This window comes from Podarcis vaucheri, assembly GCF_965113315.1.
Source record: "Podarcis vaucheri genome assembly, chromosome: 14".
Classification (NCBI taxonomy): domain Eukaryota; kingdom Metazoa; phylum Chordata; class Lepidosauria; order Squamata; family Lacertidae; genus Podarcis; species Podarcis vaucheri.
In genome coordinates this window covers 45061802-45081172 of record NC_138752.1, presented here as the reverse complement: position 1 = coordinate 45081172, position 19371 = coordinate 45061802, and the positions used below count along the sequence as shown (strand labels likewise).

The window sequence follows — 19371 nt, the reverse complement described above, 5'->3', positions numbered from 1 at the left end:
TCCCACCCACCCCAGCTGAGCGATCTGATGCTGCTGAGGCCTCGGGGTTGCTCAGATGGGGGGGCAGTTTCACAGAGCCCCCACCTCGCTGTCAGCTTGGGCAAGCTAGCGCAGACTAGGGGCTCTGTTAAACGCTTGGCTGAAGGGAGCAGCAACCGGGTGCCCATCAGTTGAGCAGTTCAAAGATGCAGAAGGGAGGAACAAGCACCTTGCCGATACAGCTTCTTCCTCCCTCTGCACCATATGAGGGCAGACCGCAACGTTGGTTTCACTCAACGGTATATTCCTGGTGAAACCGCCGTGCTTCTGAATCCCTTTGCTAGCAGCATCTCCTGGATGAAGCTGTGCTGCTAGCAGAGGGACTCAGGAGCGGAGCGGTTTCACCAGCGATATACCGCTGAGTGAAACCAGCATCATGGTCTGCTCCTCATACCGGTCCTGGGCGATAGGTCGCTCTATTGCCCAGGCCTAGTGCCGACATGTGAATAATGATTCTTGTCCCTTTTCCTCCCCCTGCAGTGGTACGTGTGCAATACAGAGCAGCTGTGTGAATCTCTTCAGCCTATCTTTGTCCAGAGTTACCTTGACCAAGGAACACAGATCTTCTTAAATAACAGTATTGAGAAATCGGGCTGGCTGTTCATTCAACTCTATCACTCCTTCGTGTCCTCTGTTTTTAGCCTGTTTATGTCCAGGACGTCTATCAATGGGTAAGTGCCAAGTGGAAAGTGGCGAGGGGGAGGGTGTGTAGGTCTCACGCTTAAACAGAAACGCCCTTGCTTCTCTTGTGCGGCTTGACTTTTGCACTAGGGAAGTCCACTTCCAGATCCTAGTTAAATGAAGTGTTTTCCTAAGTGGTGTCTTATGAGATGACTCGGGGGCAGCTATGCCACGTGATTGCCCTGGTTTTTGGAGGGGAGCAGGAATTGTCGCTTTGACAGTGCAGCGACAACTTTTCCACAAAGAATGAGCATGCATCTTCTGATGTGTCCATCTCATTCAGTATCCTGCTTCCTGTATCTTGTTTCCAGATGCCTCTTGGGAAGCCCACAAGGAGGACATGAGTCCCTCAGAGACTGATATTCTGAGAGCATACCATGGCTAATTGCCATTGACGGCTGGTCCTAACAGCCATCATACCTTGTAGCATTCGGGATAGCTCAGTTAATATTGCCTCCTGGTGTCTTGCTCGCGACCGAGGCTGTTTTTCAGCCAGAGCTCTTAGGAACACAATTCGGGCACCTCTCAGTTGGGCGCCATTGCCATTCTAAGAGAGCAAGGGAGGTGTTCGTGGTGGGATCCTGCACCTCTTTTCTGAAAAAATAGCATGATTATGACATTTCTAGCAGGTGGAGCTGGCGAAGAGGGACATTGTCATATACCTGGCCTCCTAGCACTAGTGCTGCTGCAGCTTACCTAGGGGGGAGAAGCAAAGAGGCGGGAAGGTGGCCTCTGTGTGGATGTACCAGTGCGAGTGCTGGATTGCCTCTGCCAGCGCATCTCCCCACCCATCCCCTCACCCCCATCTTTCTCTCCACGCTAGTGCCGGGGGAGCCACTTCTGATTTCTAGAATTCCCCCACAGGTAGCATCTCTGCATGAAACATTTAAGTGCCTGCTTAAGACATTTTTGTTCAGGAAAGCCTTCCTGGAGATGTAGAACGCTGAAATGTACTTTAATCTCTTTTTGCTTGCTGTTTGATTTTGATTGTTTTAAACAGCACTTTTAATAATTGATCATTTTAATCCTGTTGTGTGTTTTTTTGTAAACAGCTTAGAGGTGTTGTTCCAGTTGTGAGTGGTATATCAAAGTTGTGAAATAAATAAAATAAAAAATCCCATTTGAGCCGGAGCATTTCAACCGGAGCAGTTCTCTTTGCTTCCAAACTCAAAAGGAGCGTGCTGTAAAGCTTTTGCTCTCAACTTCTATGTATCAGTGTGTACAGATGGAAGCAGGGAGAGTGGTATTCGATCAATAATCAAATGGTTCTCCATTCTCTTTAGCCTAGGAAGACTGAAGATAGCCAAGTACAGAATGGAGTTGCTTGTCTTGGAAGGGTCTGCTCAAACTGGTTTTTCACAGGAAACTAGGAGCAGATACTCAGCATGGAGAGAACTGCCCTTTAGTGTCCTTTGAAAAAACACAACGCCAGTTCATTTCTACACATTAAGGCCACCTCCTCTGCTTTGCCTGAGCTTTACCTGAGCTGACAAATTGAACTAATATGCAACTGGAGCCCTCAACCAAATTTTTCACTGTAGCAAATTTCCTTAGAAATGAGCCCATAACTAAGCATTCAAGCTGAGTGAAGACCTAAAAGCTGCTTTATCGGGGGGAGGGTCTCCAAATTCAATCAGAACAGTGATACTGAGGAAGAGACCTACCACTACCCAATCAGTATTCTTGAAATTACACGTACACACTAATAATACCTTTATTGTTAATGTACAACCTGTGTAAAATGAAATTAACCGAGCCTCCCCCCCCTCACTCAATCCCATTGCACTTTGTGTGCTTGTCGCACAACACACCAACCCCGAAAATCAGTTGCACTATATTATTTTCTGTTCAGCAGCCTAACAGCCCACGGATAGAAACTGTTTTTTAGCCTGTTGGTACGGCACTGTGGGTTAAACCACAGAGCCTAGGACTTGCCGATCAGAAGGTCGGCGGTTCGAATCCCTGTGATGGGGTGAGCTCCCGTTGCTCGGTCCCTGCTCCTGCCAACCTAGCAGTTCGAAAGCACATCATAGTGCAAGTAGATAAATAGGTACCACTCTGGTGGGAAGGTAAACGGTGTTTCCGTGTGCTGCTCTGGTTCGCCAGAACCAGCTTAGTCATGCTGGCCACATGACCCGGAAGCTGTATGCCAGCTCCCTCAGCCAATAAAGCAAGATGAGCACTGCAACCCCAGAGTCGTCCATGACTGGACCTAATGGTCAGGGGTCCCTTTACCTTTTACAACTGATTATACTTCTACATCGCTGTCCTAAGGCAACGATCCTTTGTGATGTCGTCTAGCGGGCTCAGGGGACAGCCCATGATATCATGTGCTGTGTTCCCCACCCTCTGTAAAGACTTTCTGTCTGTGACTTACAAGTCAACGTACCACACTGTGATGCAATATGAGAGGACACTTTCTATTGTGGTCATCAAGAAGGAGATCATCAATTGTTGTTCAACATTGTTCTTTTGCAAGACCCTGAGGAAATTGAGTCTCTATTGGGCCTTCCTAGCCACCTGAGTTATAGTTGGGGAGACGTGCGTTACACCTGCCAGGGTGGTGTGTCTTGCCTAGCGCCACCTTCAGTAATATGCTGGCAGACAGCTGCTTGAGAGCTATGCATCCTGCATCCCAGTCATAGATGCAACCCTGGCATTTGCACACAGCTGTTCAGTTTCCTTTAGTGCCAGGCCCTCCAAAGGACTCTAGGTTTTATGTTTTCCTTTGATGCATGCTTGACTCTACATCCTCTTTAGCTGAGTGAAGGAAATACCACGACTTTAAAAAAAATAAAAATACACCCTTTTACACGTTATCCTGCTATACAGTTTGATCTGAGCTGCTGCTGTTTCAGTGAGAGAGGAATTATGTCATGAGCCAATCATATTTCTCAGCTAGACGTTTCCTGTGGGGTGCACAGTCGACTGCAGTGCCTCGCTGTATCCCCTTGTATCCTCGCTGTTTTTGCTCCAGTCCAAAAGGTTTCTGTTGCTTTGAATGCCTTCTTGCGGTGTCTTTAGGAATAATGCCCTTGAGCCAATTTATGTGAGGGATGCTCAGATGTACTGCCAGGGGGTTGGTCTTTGAAAAGTGAATGCCACTTGCTTTCATGTTTTTCTTCCAACGCCCGTTATAAAAATGGCAGTTCCCTCCGGACCATTCCATTCCGCGCGCATTGGTACGTTTTTACTTTTCCCACTTTTTATCTGCTCTCATTGTCTTCACCAGCCGTTCTCTCTCCTTCCCGTGTCCTCTCTCTTGATCATGATTCTGCTCTTTGCAGCTGGGACTCGCTGGCACAGATCACCTTTTTACCCTTCGTCTTGGGCTCCTTCCTGTGGTTGACCTGACTAATGCATTGCTTCCCTCTTGTGTCTCTTGCTAACCAATTATTTCCCCCCCCCCCCCCGGATTCTTCCACTCCTTATTCTTTCATTCACTTGCACCTCTGGCACAACTACTGTAATCTTACAATATAGACTTCAAAGTGGGACAAGCAGAGATGCCATTGATACAATCCACAGAGACCCCAATTGTCCCTGCTGCAGATTCCTTAATGAATGGCTCATTTGCCATTCCACGTTCTTTTCTATCGCACAAGGAAGCTTCGGATACCTACTGTGGTCTTTGCTGCTAGTTTATACCGTTTTAAAATATTAATCTCCTTTCCCACTGCTCTAACGATGTCATCTTCAGCATCTCTTTCAGTCTGTTTCTTCTTCTATTCTTTTACATCTTCCTTGTCACTCTTGTCTTTTTAAAGCTAACCTTTTTTGAGTCCTCTTCTCCTCTAATGCCTTTGAATCTAAAGTCAGCATATAAGGCAGGCAAGTCCAAAGTCCGCCGGTTGGTTTAATCTGGTGCCTGTGGCAGTTTATTTCCTGGGGTAAAATAGTAAAAAAAGCTCGGCAACTTTGGTTGGCCCTTTGGTCAGCCCTCACACATGTTCATCAAATCTGCCCCTCTTTGAAAAAAGGTTTGGACACCCCAATAAGGCTTCATGGCATTGCAAGTTGGATGTCGAGTAGGTGGAATGTTGTCTCTCTTATTGGGCTACAAGAAGGCAGCTTCTTGTAAAATACTGCAGTTCTTCATTAGGCGACTTTAAATGCTGGTTAAGGGCCAACCCAGGTCAAGCCCTATCTGCACTATTCATTTAAAGCAGTATCATACCACTTTAAACAGTCATGGCCTCCCCTAAAGAAACCTAGGAACTGTAGATGTTAACGGTGCTAACAATGGTTAGGAAAACCCATAGGGACTGAATGTTAAACCACTCTGGAAACGGTTAAAAGGTTTCCCATCGCTATGTCCACACTGGTTTGAAATGAAAGAAATGTTGTCTCCACTTCCTAAATTTGCCCACTTTGTTCATAAACAAATAAAACCTTGTCGTCTTTTAACATTTCAGGTTACTGGGAAGAGGTTCCATGTTTGTGTTTTCACCCGAACAATTTCAGAGACTGCTTAAAATAAATCCAGACTGGAAATCCCGCCGGCTTCTCGATTTAGGAGCAGGAGATGGAGAAGTCACAAAAGTCATGAGTCCTCACTTTGAAGAAACCTATGCTACCGAGTTGTCTGAAACTATGATTTGGCAGCTTCAGAAGAAGAAATACAGGTATATTGTTTGCTAACTGGGCTGTGTGCTACGTCAGTGATACTACGTTGGCTATCTTCTCTCCCACCCCTGCCATGGTCTATCAAAGCATATAGGCTGTTACAAGATTTCTATCTGATAACTATAATTATTTCTGCAAATTAGGGAAGATACAATCTGTTTGCTTTTTTAAAAAAATCTCATTAGGATTTACAGTCATACATTGGAAGTCAAACGGAATCCGTTCTGGAAGTCCATTTGACTTCCAAAATATTCAGAAACCAAAACACGGCTTCTGATTGGCTGCAGGAAGCTCTTGCAGCCAAGTGGAAGCTGCGCCAGACGTTCGACTTCCAAAAATTGTTAGAAAACTAGAACACTCACTTCCGGTTTTTGATCGGGAGTCGAAACATACGAGTTCCAAGGCGTTTGGCAACCAAGGTACAACTGTATATCCTTTCTGCAAAATATCCAAGGTGGTTTTTCAGACATGGGGCAGTGGGGTAATGTATGCATTTCCCTTGTGCTTGCTGAAAGGAGGAAAGCTGAGCAATAGCGGTGTTGTAGTGAAGCACGTGAAAGTTAGTGGTTTCGGCCAGGTGCAAAATAAGGATCAGGCAGACTCAGCAATGGAGAATAAGAAGGTGAAGCTTATTGCCAGGCAATAAGGACCCAGTTTGGAATCTCTTCCAAAAGGAACTGGGACCCCGATTGACAGAAATCCAGAGGTCTTTATACCTGAGCAAATCACAGCAATCATAGATCATGAGACAACCATGAGGGACTCACAATATTGTCAGCGAGAATCAGCCAATCAGCAAGCTCTTGTCACGCTACCAGCTCCAGGTCAAGCACTGGTCAAGCACAGGGTTCTAGGTCTGCTTTCCAATGCTTCCAGTGACGCTTAGTCTAACCTTTCCCCTAGTTATGACAGGACAGGGAGTTTTGGAGATTTTGTGGTTTTGCTCTTCCTGTTTTGGGGATTAATTTAGCCTGTATCTGAGGGGAATTTGTACCAGAATCTCTGATTCACGTCTTCCCCTTGTCCAGGGTACACGGATGTTTGTAGGGGAAAGGTCGGTTCCTAACTTTGCTATTCCAAGCAGTTTTGCAGTTAGCTAAGGCACAGCTTCCCTTTGATTCAAAATGGATTATAAAATACTGTAATCCTTGATTTGTGTAAGCATATATGTATATATATTGAATATATCGATTACTGATAACTGATTATATGGATAGCATAGGGGTAGCCCTTCTTCCTTGCCTCAGTAGTTGTAGTAAAAAAGGGTAAGGTACGTAAAGGACCCAGTTAATCCAGTCAAAGGCGACTATGAGGTGTGGCGCTCATCTCACTTTCAGGCCGAGGGAGCCAGCGTTTGTCCACAGACAGCTTTCCGGGTCCTGTGGTCAGCATGACTAAACCACTTCTGAAGCAGTGGAACACTGTGACAGAAACCAGAGCGCCTGGAAACGCCATTTACCTTCCCGCCGCAGTGGTACCTTTTTATCTGCTTGCACTGGTATGCTTTTGAACTGCTAGGTTGGCAGAAGCTGGGACAGAGCAATGGGAGCTCACCCCATCGCGGGGATTCAAACTGCCGACCTTCCAGTCAGCAAGCCCAGAGGCTCGGTGGTTTAGACCACAGCACCACGCCGCTTCCTTTGTAGTTGTAGTAGTCCAGCTGGAACCTTGGTGCCATGAGGCCAGTAGCAATCAAGACTCTTGAGTCACAGGCTGCAGAATCTCCAGCTAAGGAGCCAAACAAGGAAACAGGCCAGCTTTAGGGCTCTAAGTCTGTTGGTGGAGACCAGGAGTCCACTAGGCCAGAGGCCCAGAGCCAGGACCCTCACAGGTATTAGAGCCTGAGAAAACAAAGGCTTCCCACAGTACCTCACCAGTCCATTGGTACAGAGAGCTAACAAGGCAAGAGGCTATGGAGAAGTGCCAGACGGTTGGGTGGCAGAGGCTTAAAGATGTTCTGTCTGCTCTCAACCTTCATCAGAGCAAGTTGCTCACCTGGAGCTATCTGTGGTTCTGCAGCTCCTGACCTGCCTTTCTGCTTTGAGATCCAGCTTCAAACCACAACAAGACACAGGGGCTGTTGACTTACAGCAAAGATCTCTAGTGTCCAATTTAGCCTGAATTACATTTGTGGGTCTCTTAACTTAGAACTCTTGAAATGTCTTGTTCCTCCTTCCTTTCTCTCGCCTGCCCCTCTGCCCCCTCCCAGAATTAAATACGGTGCCTGCAGTTGGACAGAAGCTATAGCTTGTGTTTTGCAGGATGACTGTACCATGATTATTTCTTTTCTTTTTTAAAATAGCCCATTCTTATTTTTCTGAATGAATATAACGAAAACCCAAGCAAGCATTTCGAGGCCCATTTCTTAAACCTTTACCATATATTTGCATTGTAGTAGTGCTTCTGCTGTGACCCACTTTGGATCAGGCCACGACCCACCAGGGCAGGCATGGCCAAACTTGGCCCTCCAGATGTTTTGGGACTACAACTCCCATCATCCCTAGCTAACAGGGCCAGTGGTCAGGGATGATGGGAATTGTAGTCCCAAAACATCTGGAGGGCTGAGTTTGGCCATGCCTGCACTAGGGGGTTCCGACCCACCAGTTGAAGACCAGTGGTTTAGAGCACATTAGAAGTATGGCCATCAGAATGCATCAAGCAGGTTTCCTTTCAGATACTTTGGACCAGGGGTCAGCAGACTTTTTCAGCAGGGAGCCGGTCCACTATCCCTCAGACCTTGTGGGGGGCTAGACTATACTTCTTTGGGGGGGGGATGAACGAATTCCTATGCCCCACAAATAACCCAAATTATCTGAAGGACTCCAGATTGGGTAATGCTGATTAACATGTGCAAAGACCTGTTTGGCTTAGGTGAGTTTCTGGCAAAAAGATGCTTATGACTCTGGGAAGTTGTAAGCCATACTCCCTTTTCTTTACAAATGAGAGAAATTCATCTTGTTTTGATTGTCCCCTGACGAAGGCTTCTATTATGTGTCAGCTTCTCCAGCCCCATTATTTGCCAAGTTCTGCTGTATCAGCTGAGGCTGGTATAACCTCTTAAAGTTTTCTAGTGTCTGGCGATTTCAAGACAAGCTGCAGCTAACAGAGCTAATACAAGCCCTTCGCATAAAATTGTCATTTTAGAGTTATTGCAAACAGATTATAATGCTAACACTGGCTCTGATGGAATTATTGACTGTATTACATCTGCGATCGGGACAGACACTCTAGGCTGCAACCGTTCTGCAAGCTGACAAGTTCCTCTGCGGAGAATATAAAGGTCCTGTCTGTTTATTCCCTCTTCAGCATGTACCCAGCAAATTGCTGTTCGTGTGATGAAATCTTATTGGAGTAAGACGTATAATGTTGATTTGCAGATCTCCCACTGCAAAATAGATGCTAACGCTATAAAGCCCACACTCCTTTTGCAGGATCATCTGCATAGTGGCTTAGACTTAATGAGCAGAGGTTAACCCATTATTTGCTTACTTTGCCTCACATCATTGTAGGCAGAAAGAGAACAATCTCTCCTTGTCTGGTTGTAACCCTCAACACTTTCCCCCTCTACCTATACAGAGTGCTCGGCATCAACGAATGGCAGAGCACAGGGTTCCAGTACGATGTCATCAGCTGCTTGAATCTGCTCGATCGCTGTGATCAGCCATTGACTGTATTAAAAGATATTAGAAGTGTACTGGAGCCTACGAGAGGCAGAGTCATCCTGGCATTGGTTCTGCCCTTTCATCCATATGTGGAGAATGGTAAGTGTTTAACAGCTGATTGATGGGGGTTGGGAGGGAAGGAAAGGGGGACTTCCTCACTCCTGCAATTGCATGAGAATCTGTTCTGCAGGGGTTTCCCAAGAGCTGTTTGCTATTGCAGACAGCCTGCCTAGAATCCATGGGCGCTTTATGTCTTGCTTGGAGTGACATGGCTGGCCTCACTTCCACAGTTGCTCTGAAATGTTTAACATGTACACCAACAAGTGCAGCCAAACCACATTCCCAGAGCTGTATGGAAGCAACAATGGCTCCACGTATGTAAAGTGCCTCTTAGGAGGACTTATTTAGAGGCTTCAGCCAATCATAGCCTGTAGTCAGAATAGAAGTCTGGACCAAGTTAATTTTTTAAGGAGCAATACCTGGTTGAGGTTATGTCTCCACACCGAAAGGACTCTGGTTGTAGTTGCAAAGGAACTACTCCACCCATGCTCCAAGTTGACTTTTGTAATAGTTCATTTTTTCCAATATTCTCTCTTTCTGTTGTGTTTTTTTTTTGTGTGTGTGTGTGTGTGTGTGGTTCTGAGTTTTTGTTTGTTTTGTTCTGAGTGGTTTTTTTAAAGGTTTAATTAGTCTTAACTAAGTACAAAAACTCACATATCCAGCATTTTGGTCAATAATGCCCAGTGTACAAAGCAAATTTAAAATAACCAAAGGAAGGAAACTAAGCTCACAGCCTATTTGTCATGCACAAAAGCTACAAAGACAAATCTTAATTTGCAGGGAGTCTGTTCTTCCGTGGAACTAGATACCCATACGTCAGCATCATACAGATGACAAATTGCAAGAAAGTACTTTGTATACATTCAAATTTTGGCAGTCATGTTTTTCTGGGGGTGGGGGGAGTTAACATGCACGAAAACGAGAAATGAGGTGAGAAAAGACTTGTTCTGGCTTTGAAATCCAGTCTTTCTTCTTTACAAGTTCAGTTTCTGCATTACCTTCTATTCCCACCCTTTGTTCATCCACTCATGAAAAGTGGGAAGGATGCGTTGTCTCTCTTTCTGTCTTTCTTAAAAGAAATATGTAAGCTTATAAATCATCATTTGTGGCAATAATATATCTTGTGAGGAAGAGGAAGTTCCAAACTGGTTTGCAAGAAAAGCACAAACCAAAGGTTCCTGGTTCAGACAAAATGCCAAACTATAGTTTGCAACAAACCAGGATCTGTGGTTGGGAGCTGATGGCGCATGGCAGGGGAAAGGGCAGAGTCCAGAGACCCCTTTCTGCACGCTATCGTTTGGGATTCCATTTGAACCACCGCAACAGATCTCTTAGCTTTTGTACTGTTTTGAACTACATACCGTATTTTTCGCTCTATAGGACGCACTCCCCCCCCCCCAAATTAAGGGGAAATGTGTGTGCGCCCTATAGAGCGAATACAGGCTGCGCGGCTAAGCCCAAAGCCAGAACAGGGAGACGGAGCGCTGCGGAGCGCTCCATCTCGCTCTTCTAGCTTGGGGTTAGCTGCGCAAGGCCTCTGCAGGGCAGCGGGGTGAAGGTACCCCGCTGCCCTGCGGAGGCTAGAAAGGCTGTCCCTGAAGCCAGAGGAGCGAGATGGAGCGTTCCGTCTCGCTCTTCCAGCTTGGGGATGGCTGTGCAAAGCCTCTGCAGGGCAGCGGGGTGCCTTCACCCCACTGCCCTGCAGAGGCTAGAAAGGCTGTCCCCGAAGCCTGAAACCTTTGGAGCGCAGCGGGAACTTGCGCTGCACTCCAAAGGCTTCAGGGATCTTTGAGGCTGGCGGTGGGGGAAAGCAGCGCTCCCCCCCACCGCCAGCCCCACAAGCTCGGGGGCAGCGGCAAGGCTGCGTGCAGCCTTTGCTCTGTTCCCCGACCTACTCTTTGGGGCTGGCGGTGGGGGAAAGCAGCACTCCCCCCCCGCCAGCCCCAAAGAGCAGATCGAAAGGAACCTGAACTTGATGGCCCTTGTGGTCTCTTCCAACTCTATGAAGCCTCCGGAGCCCAGAGGGAACTCCCGCTGCGCTCCGGAGGCTTTGGGTGAATGCACCTTGAACGCACCTTGTTTTAGAGGGGGAGAACAAGGAAAAAAATTTTTTCCCCTGTTCTCCCTCTCCTATGGTCCGGTGCATCCTATAAAGCGAAAAATGCAGTATGTGCTAAAGTAGAAACATTTGACTTCCCATTAATTTTGATAAAATGCCATGTTGACAAAGAACTTTTTTTCCCCGTCTTGCTTGAGCACTACTGAGGAGTGCACACAATTGCTGTTGTTGTTGTTGTTGTTGTTAGTATTTATACCCCAGCTTTCTCGCAAATTAGGATTCTGGGTGGCTTACAACATTTAAAACGGCATTATAAAATACAAAGCGATAAAAACAAACTAGTTAAAAACAATAATTAAAATACAGCAAAACACATTCAAAACCAAAAATTAAAACCCACTTTGCCCTGACCACAGCCCAGTGTCTGCACCTCCGTTTTCAAAGGCCTAGGAAGGCCTTAGCCTGCCAGTGGAAGGATAACAAATAGGGGTTTTTTGTTTAGTCGTGTCCAACTCTTCGTGACCCCATGGACCAGAGCACTCCAGGCGCTCCTGTCTTCCAAATAGGGAGCCAGTCTTAACATCTCTTGGGAGGAAATTACACAATGTGGGAGCAGCCACAGCAAAGGCGCTCTCTTGTGTCACCACCAACTGTGTCACTGATGTCGATGGGACTGAGAGAAGGTGCTCACCTGAGGATGTTAGCACCCAGGTAGGTTCATGTAGGGAATTACAATATTTCCTGTAACCAGGGCTCAAGCATATAGGGCTCTATAGGATACAGCCAGCACTTTGAATTGTACCCAGAAACGAACCGGTAGCCCGTGAAGTTGTTTTAATGACAGAGTAACATAATAATAATAATGCTCTCTGCTACCGGTACCAGTCAGCAGTTTGGCCCAGAATTTTGAACCAGCTAAAGCTTCCAAATACAGTGGTACCTCAGGTTAAGAACTTAATTCGTTCTGGAGGTCTGTTCTTAACCTGAAACTTTTCTTAACCTGAGGTACCACTTTAGCTAATGGGGCCTCCCGCCACCGTGTGATTTCTGTTCTCATCCTGAAGCAAAGTTCTTAACCTGAGGTACTATTTCTGGGTTAGCGGAGTCTGTAACCTGAAGTGTCTGTAACCCGAGGTACCACTGTACTTCTCAAAGGCAGCCACACATAGATCATGTTACATTAGTCCAACTGGGGCGCATCTAAGTCACGCATCACAGTGGCCAGATCTGATAAGGAATGGGTGCAGTTGGTGCCTGAGTTGTAATTGTGTAAATGCCCTTCTGGTCACTGCAGCACCCATGTTCGGGGCAGAATCCCAGGAGTACAGTTGTATGCCTTGAGATGCTTCTTAACCTCAGGTGTGTTGCCAGTTTTGAGGGGACCTTGGGCAAGGTGCCCTTGCAGGGGGAAGACAACACCGCCCTGGTTGCTCTTCTCCTTTCCTGCCTTGCCCTGGCTGCTTCCCTACTTCCTTCCCGCAAAGCCCTTCCCTGGTTGCTCTCCCACTTCCTGCTTTCTCCTCTACTGCTCCCTGCTCTGTAGGTTTAAGAGGCAGCAGCAGGAAGTGGTCTCTTAAAGGGAGGAGAAGAAGAAAGCAGAACTGGGGAAATTAAGATGTTTGGTGCAGCTTGAACCTCAGCAGGTCTTTTCCTGCATAGCAAACCCACCCAGCAACTGTCATCAGCCCCAGTATGTGCCCTGGACTGGTTGTTCACACCATTCTCCACCATGGACCAGTGCTACTGTTCCTGGTCCATTTAGGGGGAGCCCCCATAATGTAACAATCAAGACCTAGGCCCCAGAACCTGTGCTTAAGCTGGCCTGAGTTGTGAAATGGTCGTCGTCCTTGCATTTTCCGTATCTTACTTTGCAATTCTACAGTTCTGTTTCTCTCTCTGGGCTTGTAACTTCTCAGGATTTCCAGGGTGTTGCTGTTTCTCTCCCACACCTTTATGTCCAGGATCCTGTTTGGTAACTGTACAATAAAACTTAACGCAACTTCCTGGCAAGGCAACCAAGCACATATTGGCATTTGTTTCCTCATGGTTCAAAGTGTTTGCTTTGAGATCAGGATGCTAGATATGTGGGCCTCTGAAGTACAAGATGGGCTCGCCTTTTGAAGAGGCACAGGCAGCTCTAAAGCTAAGCAAAGAAGGGCGAGGGTGGGCGAGAGAATGTGGGGAAGATGGAAATCAATGAAGGGAAAAGGAAGGAACACCACTAAAAACTCAAGGACATTTCTGATTAAATAGGTTGTATTCCCTGTTAGCCCCTGCTCAAAGTAAAGCCACTGAAATTAATTCCAGTTCTAGGCAGCTCCTGGCATATGTGTAAATGCTACATTTTCATTTAACATTCTGGGTTAACCGTATTTCAAAAAGTAAAAACCAAGACACCATGAAAGTTGGTGAGCTTTTCTTTTCTTTTTTTTACAAAAACGCCAAGAAAAAGTGATTTTTCAATTGACTGCCTTTCAAAAATTCCCCCCGGACGTCAGTTCTGCCTTTGAGATCCCGGTGATGTCTGGGAAAATCCAGATGTATGGCAGCTCTAGCTTAGTATGACACAATAGGAGCTTTTTGCTATATGAAGCTCACTTTTTCCCCTTCGGATGTTTAATGTGTGACTCACATTTCCAATTCTACTGAACCCATGCAAGTGCATCTGCTATGATAATTCATCCATTTTGTGGCTTTTATCCAAATGTCCCTGCAAGAAAAGAAAAGAAAAGCATGTTCAGTAGTTTGCTAGTGTGCAATAAAACCCCAAAATACTTGATCCCAAAGAGTCATGTTCACTGCCATGGTGCACCGCACTTCTCTGTCTCTTGTTTTTTTTAAAAAAAACCCCACACACATATATATAGCTATCCATATACCAGCAGAAGAAAACGGCTGAATGATAAGCTTCCCAAACAACTGCAAATTCTCCAAGAGCTTACTCAGTGAAGGGAACTCTATACTATACTGGCATCCATTGGCAAGCTCAAAAGGATTAGCTTTCTATGAAATATTATTCTGTCCGGAATCTTTGTGTGTAAGACTGGGTTGTTTGTTTTTTAAGCCTACTTTCTGTAGCTTCTTTTTCATTGCGACATTCCCATTTATACAAGATACATTTTTGTGTGAGTTGCAGGAAGAATTAGGCCATTCTCAGAACAGCTATGCTACCTTCTCCAGGTTGAAATGGATAAGGAAGGATGGGTGCCAAATCACAGCACAGACAAGACAATAATAATAATAATAATTCTTTTTGCATTCATTGCTAAACTTAGAATGCTGGAGCAACATTGGCATAGCAGTATAGCCTATAACCCGGCCTCTGTGCTGCCGCCCAATTGGTTCCTTTGCCCTTCTGTCACCGATGCCCTGCGATTGCCCGTATGAACACAGTTCCTGCCCCCTTTCAATGCTCCTGGCTACTTACATGCCTCCGCTGCCTGTTGCGCTTCTTTTTGCCAAACTCCTTTGCGATCGCTCGACAAACGGCTACTTTGCTTCCCCCACCCTGGAAATTTAAAAGAGACTTTGAACACTTGTCCTCACCTAGCAGTGTGGGGCACATTGGTGTGTTGTTGTTTTTAAAACAGAAACTGAGAAAATGACCCCTTCTGACACTGCCGATGCGACAGGAAACATGACTGTTACTAACAGTTGTGGGGTGGGGTATTTATCAGCTATAGGACCGTAGCCTTATACAGAACCAGATCAGACCATCAGACCATCCCAACCATCCCTCTCTTCCTTGCTGTTATATTATGGAAGGGAGCACAAGTTGGTCAGTGTGCCCTGGCAAATAGCAGCAAGGCTATTATTATTATTATTATTATTATTATTATTATTATTATTATTACTATTATATTGCTCAGTGCCCAAATAGACTTCCAAGCAATCTCCAAGTATGAAAACCAGTTACACAAACCTTAAAATGCAAACGTTCATAATTAACTACAGAGCCGTGTACGTTAATGGCACAAAATAACCAAATAATAAAATTGAAATACGCAATCAAAAGTACCATTTGGAATACCAACGTCTGTAGTTATATCATGCAATGAAAACAATCCCATTTAAACATGGCAGCAATTAAAAGAGGAAATGTGGGTCGAGGTGCCTCTGAAAGAGAAGGGGCGGCAGCTTTCGCCAAGCAGAAGCCCAGGCCTCTTCCTTGCATTGCTTCGTTCCCTGCTGGTCCCTCTCTCGCCTTTGTTTTGGTCTAGCCAGGTTCCCATCTCCACAAATGCAGCACACCTGAGTGTCAGGTGCAGCCCTGTGCCCATCACCTGCCTGTTCCCCATGGAACTCTGCCACTAGGCGGTTACAAAGGCAGACACAACAAGGAAGGGGCGTTGCTGTTCCTATTGCTAGCCATGCAAACCGGCTACTTCTAGAGCCGCCCACTCAGCATGTGCTCCCTTTCTCTTTCATGTAACACCACAAGAGGGAGGAGGAGGAGGAAGCAACCCTAGCAGAATTCTGTGTTTCCATCTCAGCATAAAGCGGTGCATTGTGTTGCACTTACTTTTCTGGTCCTCCTTTCTAAAGTAGAAATGGGTTAGGGGGAAACTTTTGCATCCTGGATGTTGTCGGACTCCAACTCCCAGCTTCCCTGAATACTGACCATGCTGGCTAGGACCGATAGGAGTTGGAGTCCAGCAGCATTCAAATCGACCACAGTTTCCCCACCTCTGTTCCAGATTGGCAGCAGGCATAGTCTGGCTCCATTTCCCCAGCTGGAGAAATTCAGTCAGGAGATGAGGCTGCGCACATCTGTTTTCAGATGTCATATGCAGCAGCAGCGGTTTCCTGCAGGCTTTGGATTAACTTGCCATAGATAACCAAACTGTTGTGTAGCCTACAAACTTTGTGATCTTCCAGCTGCTAAGTGTGTATAAGATTGCAGGGGTTTTTTTAAGGCTTGCCATATGCCAGCCCACCCCAGATTTGAAATGCAACAGGCTGGACATGCAGCCAAGTGTTGCCATGTGGAAGGCTCCTATTAAGGGTTCCAGCCAGCCATGTCTCATTTCAGGATAATCCCTCTTCCCCCAGTTTTCTAAGGGGGTTTCTCTCTCAAGGGTGGCTACTGAGCATGCTTAGGCCTCACTGAGTAGCTTGGAAGGGTGTCTCTCTTAAGAACTGGGGTTTTAACTAAAGTTTTTTGTCCCTCTGTAGGCCTCAGGGTTCCCCCAAGCTTGCTGATACCTCCCTCCTTTGCGTGGGTAGTTCCTTTTCCTGCTCATATAAAGATTCACCCTTGGAGAATGCATTAGCTACCTTGTGTACAGGATTGCAAACACTTACGCAAACATTGACATGCCTCTCTGTTTTCTTGAGTTTAGGCTGTGGAAACAAAGGTGAACAATGCATTTTAGCAAAGGGGATTTGTACCTCTTTTTTTTTTTAAGCAAACATTACACAGATTGGGGATGATGTGGTAATGGGTATTTTTGCTGTTGCGTTCAAGGAATCATAGTGATGGGAGCCACCTGTCACATGGAGAAGTAAAATGTTTGGGAGGTTAAATTGAAGAGCGGGTCATGTGGGGTGAAAAATGGAGATAGCAGAAGCCCTGTGCACAGGGTAGTGTGTGGGATTTAAACTGTGGCCTCCCAGGTTCAAGTCACTGCATGGGCAGGAAGCTCTCTGAGTAATTTGGGCAAACTGCATGCTCTGTTAACCTAACCCACCTCCCGAAGTGATGATTGCGAAGATACAGGTCACATCCACACCATGCAATTAAAAACACATGGTTTCCTGCAAAGAATCCTGGGAACTGTAGTTTACCCCTCACAGAGCTACAAATGCACCCTTAACAAACTGCGTATGGTGTGGATGTAACTGCAGTGTACTCAGGGGTGGGTGGGGAATATAACCCACCCTGAGTTCTTTAGTGGATACAAGGGTATTGCATAAAATTTATTGATTGATCGGATTATTAAGAATATTTATGTTCTGCCTTTTCAAAAGTGGCGAACAAACACTGAATACATCAGTGTGCCAACACATTTTAAAACTGCCCCCCCCCATCATATACAGTGGTACCTCGGGTTACAGACTCTTCAGGTTACAGACTCCGCTAACCTAGAAATAGTACCTCGGGTTAAGAACTTTGCTTCAGGATGAGAACAGAAATCGTGCTCCGGCGGCAGTAGGAGGCCCCATTAGTTAAAGTGGTGCTTCAAGTTAAGAACAGTTTCAGGTTAAGAACGGCCCTCCGGAACAAATTAAGTACATAACCAGAGGTACCACTGTACAAATGAAATTCTAGCACTAAATGATATATGCAAGCAGCAGAAAACATCCAGTTAAAAGTGGCCAACTGCTAGACCAAAAGCCAGGCCCAAAAAAGAGGATTTTGTCATCTAGACAGAATGCCATCAAAGAGGGGGCTATGCAGACCTTCCAAGAGAGAAAATTCCAATGCTTGGGTGCAGCCACTAAAAAGGCTCTTGTGTCCCTACTAAACACACCTCAAACTGGGCAGGAGAAAGAGAAGAGGTTCACCTAATACAAGTTCGTATTAGAGCAGGTATCCCTTGAGGTACCTTGGTCCACAGCTGTTTAAAGCTTTGAAGGCTGAGGCAAGCACTTTGAATTGGGGTTGGAAGTGAATCAGTAAGTCAATGAGTTGTTGTAACAAGAGAGTCACACGCTTCCTATAACCTGCTCTATTCAACACAACCACTGCAAATTCAGGCCAGCTGCAGTTTCCATAACTTTGTAAAGGCAGCCTTACGTAAGGACTATTGCAATAGTCCAAATCAGAAGATTCACCAATTGTATGATTCAGCATAAGGTAGCTTCCTATGTATATTCCCAGTTTTGGGGTGTTTTGTTTTTTAAGAAGTGGATGTGGCTGACATCATATCTAGCTAGGCACCAACCGAATTTGCAGAAGTGGTGAGGGTGTCATAATCACATGCCCTCTTTTTTCTTTTATAAAAAAATATTTTCACAGCATGCAAATAGACTTGCAACCCAAGGCTGGTCTTGGGTTTCCTTCATTGAAAGCATTGTAAAGCTGCTAGGATCTGGTATGGGAGAGAGATTGAGAGAGAGCAGACACAGAGAGAGACGAACATACCTTAGTGAATAACTTAAAAACTGCCAACAAGGCAACAAGGTAGAGGAACAGCACAACTGAGATGGCCAGCATGCTGTACTCAACTCCTCGGCTGTATGTTCCACTCTCTTTTTTAAAATAAGAACAACAAAAAGAATATCGTTAGTTTAGTTTCAGTTTGCATCATTGGCATAGTATGAATGGTGATTTTCTTGCGCTTTTTAATGATTTTATTAATCAAAAGGAACACGTAACAATCAGCTGAGACCTTAAAACAGTGATAACGCAGCATAAAGTAAGGAAGCCACCAACTCTTCTATGTATGGAAGGGGATGGGAAGGAGAGAAAAAGTAGGTGTGGAGGAAGAAAAGGGAGAATCTAGACCTGGGTGGCAAGAGGTCACCATGTAATCCAGTTGAAGACCCAAAGGCACAAAACAGGTTGTGCAAGTTGTTTGTCTATAGAGACCTATGTAGATGTCACAAAGAGTTCCATATAAAGTTATATTTTGCAGGTACAATGTTCAAATGGGAACGATTATTCACATATGTCCCAAAAGTCCACGAAAGAGCTGCAGAGTCCCCAGGTTCTGCGGGTCTAGTTTCTTGTTCTGATTCCGCCTTGAGGAGTCTAGACCATCAGAGCATAAGAAGAGCCTGCTGGGCCAGTTGAGATGTAACGGTTCCAGCTTTATATGCCGCTGTTTATAAAACCGGTCAGTTCTCCAAGCTCCTCCCCTTACTCCTTCCCTGAAACACCAGCTTCAGCATTTCAGTCAGGTTCAAAGCAAATCACCATTTCCCATTACACTCAAACCTTGCTGCTTAGGGCTGGTTTCCTAACCAGGATCTTAAATTAAGATCAAACCGTGGTTTTAGAAACCTGGTTATCAAACAGACATTAAAACTTAGTTTTCTGTTTCTGTTTGTTTTTTTTAAAGATATTTATTACTTAGTTTTCTGTTTCTGAGATAGCAATACACTCTTCAAATTGGGCTGAAGCGCCAAAACAAGGGAGGAACACGCAGGACAAAAGCCCGTTCCCAGCTTTGTAAACCATAGTTTATCACTTAACTTAGTTGGTCTCTAAGGTGCTACTGGACAATTTTTTTTTTTTACATAGTTTATCATGTGTGATAAGGTTGTCACGTGTGTGTGAATCAACCAACTGAGTTAGAG

At 45.5% G+C, this 19371-nt stretch overlaps 2 protein-coding genes across 5 annotated transcripts in view; one reads left to right on the top strand and one right to left on the bottom strand.

Annotated features, from left to right (window-relative positions):
* Nucleotides 1-19371, top strand: part of METTL9 (methyltransferase 9, His-X-His N1(pi)-histidine) — a 28967-nt gene that overhangs the window by 4095 nt on the left and 5501 nt on the right. Inside the window, exons 2-4 of the mRNA XM_082199901.1 lie at nt 520-710; nt 5136-5345; nt 8923-9107. Coding sequence (XP_082056027.1) covers nt 520-710; nt 5136-5345; nt 8923-9107 — 586 coding nt within the window. The remainder of the gene's footprint in view (nt 1-519; nt 711-5135; nt 5346-8922; nt 9108-19371) is intronic.
* Nucleotides 11078-19371, bottom strand: part of IGSF6 (immunoglobulin superfamily member 6) — a 41663-nt gene continuing 33369 nt past the window's right edge. For 3 of the 4 annotated variants that reach the window (XM_082199927.1, XM_082199926.1, XM_082199929.1), the window contains 4 exons: nt 18215-18321; nt 16405-16470; nt 14555-14635; nt 11078-13837 (listed from right to left, as the gene is read on the bottom strand). In XM_082199927.1, the coding sequence (XP_082056053.1) occupies nt 13796-13837; nt 14555-14635; nt 16405-16470; nt 18215-18321 (296 nt within the window). In that variant the 3' untranslated portion in view covers nt 11078-13795. The remainder of the gene's footprint in view (nt 13838-14554; nt 14636-16404; nt 16471-18214; nt 18322-19371) is intronic. The other variant, XM_082199928.1, reaches the window with a different exon arrangement.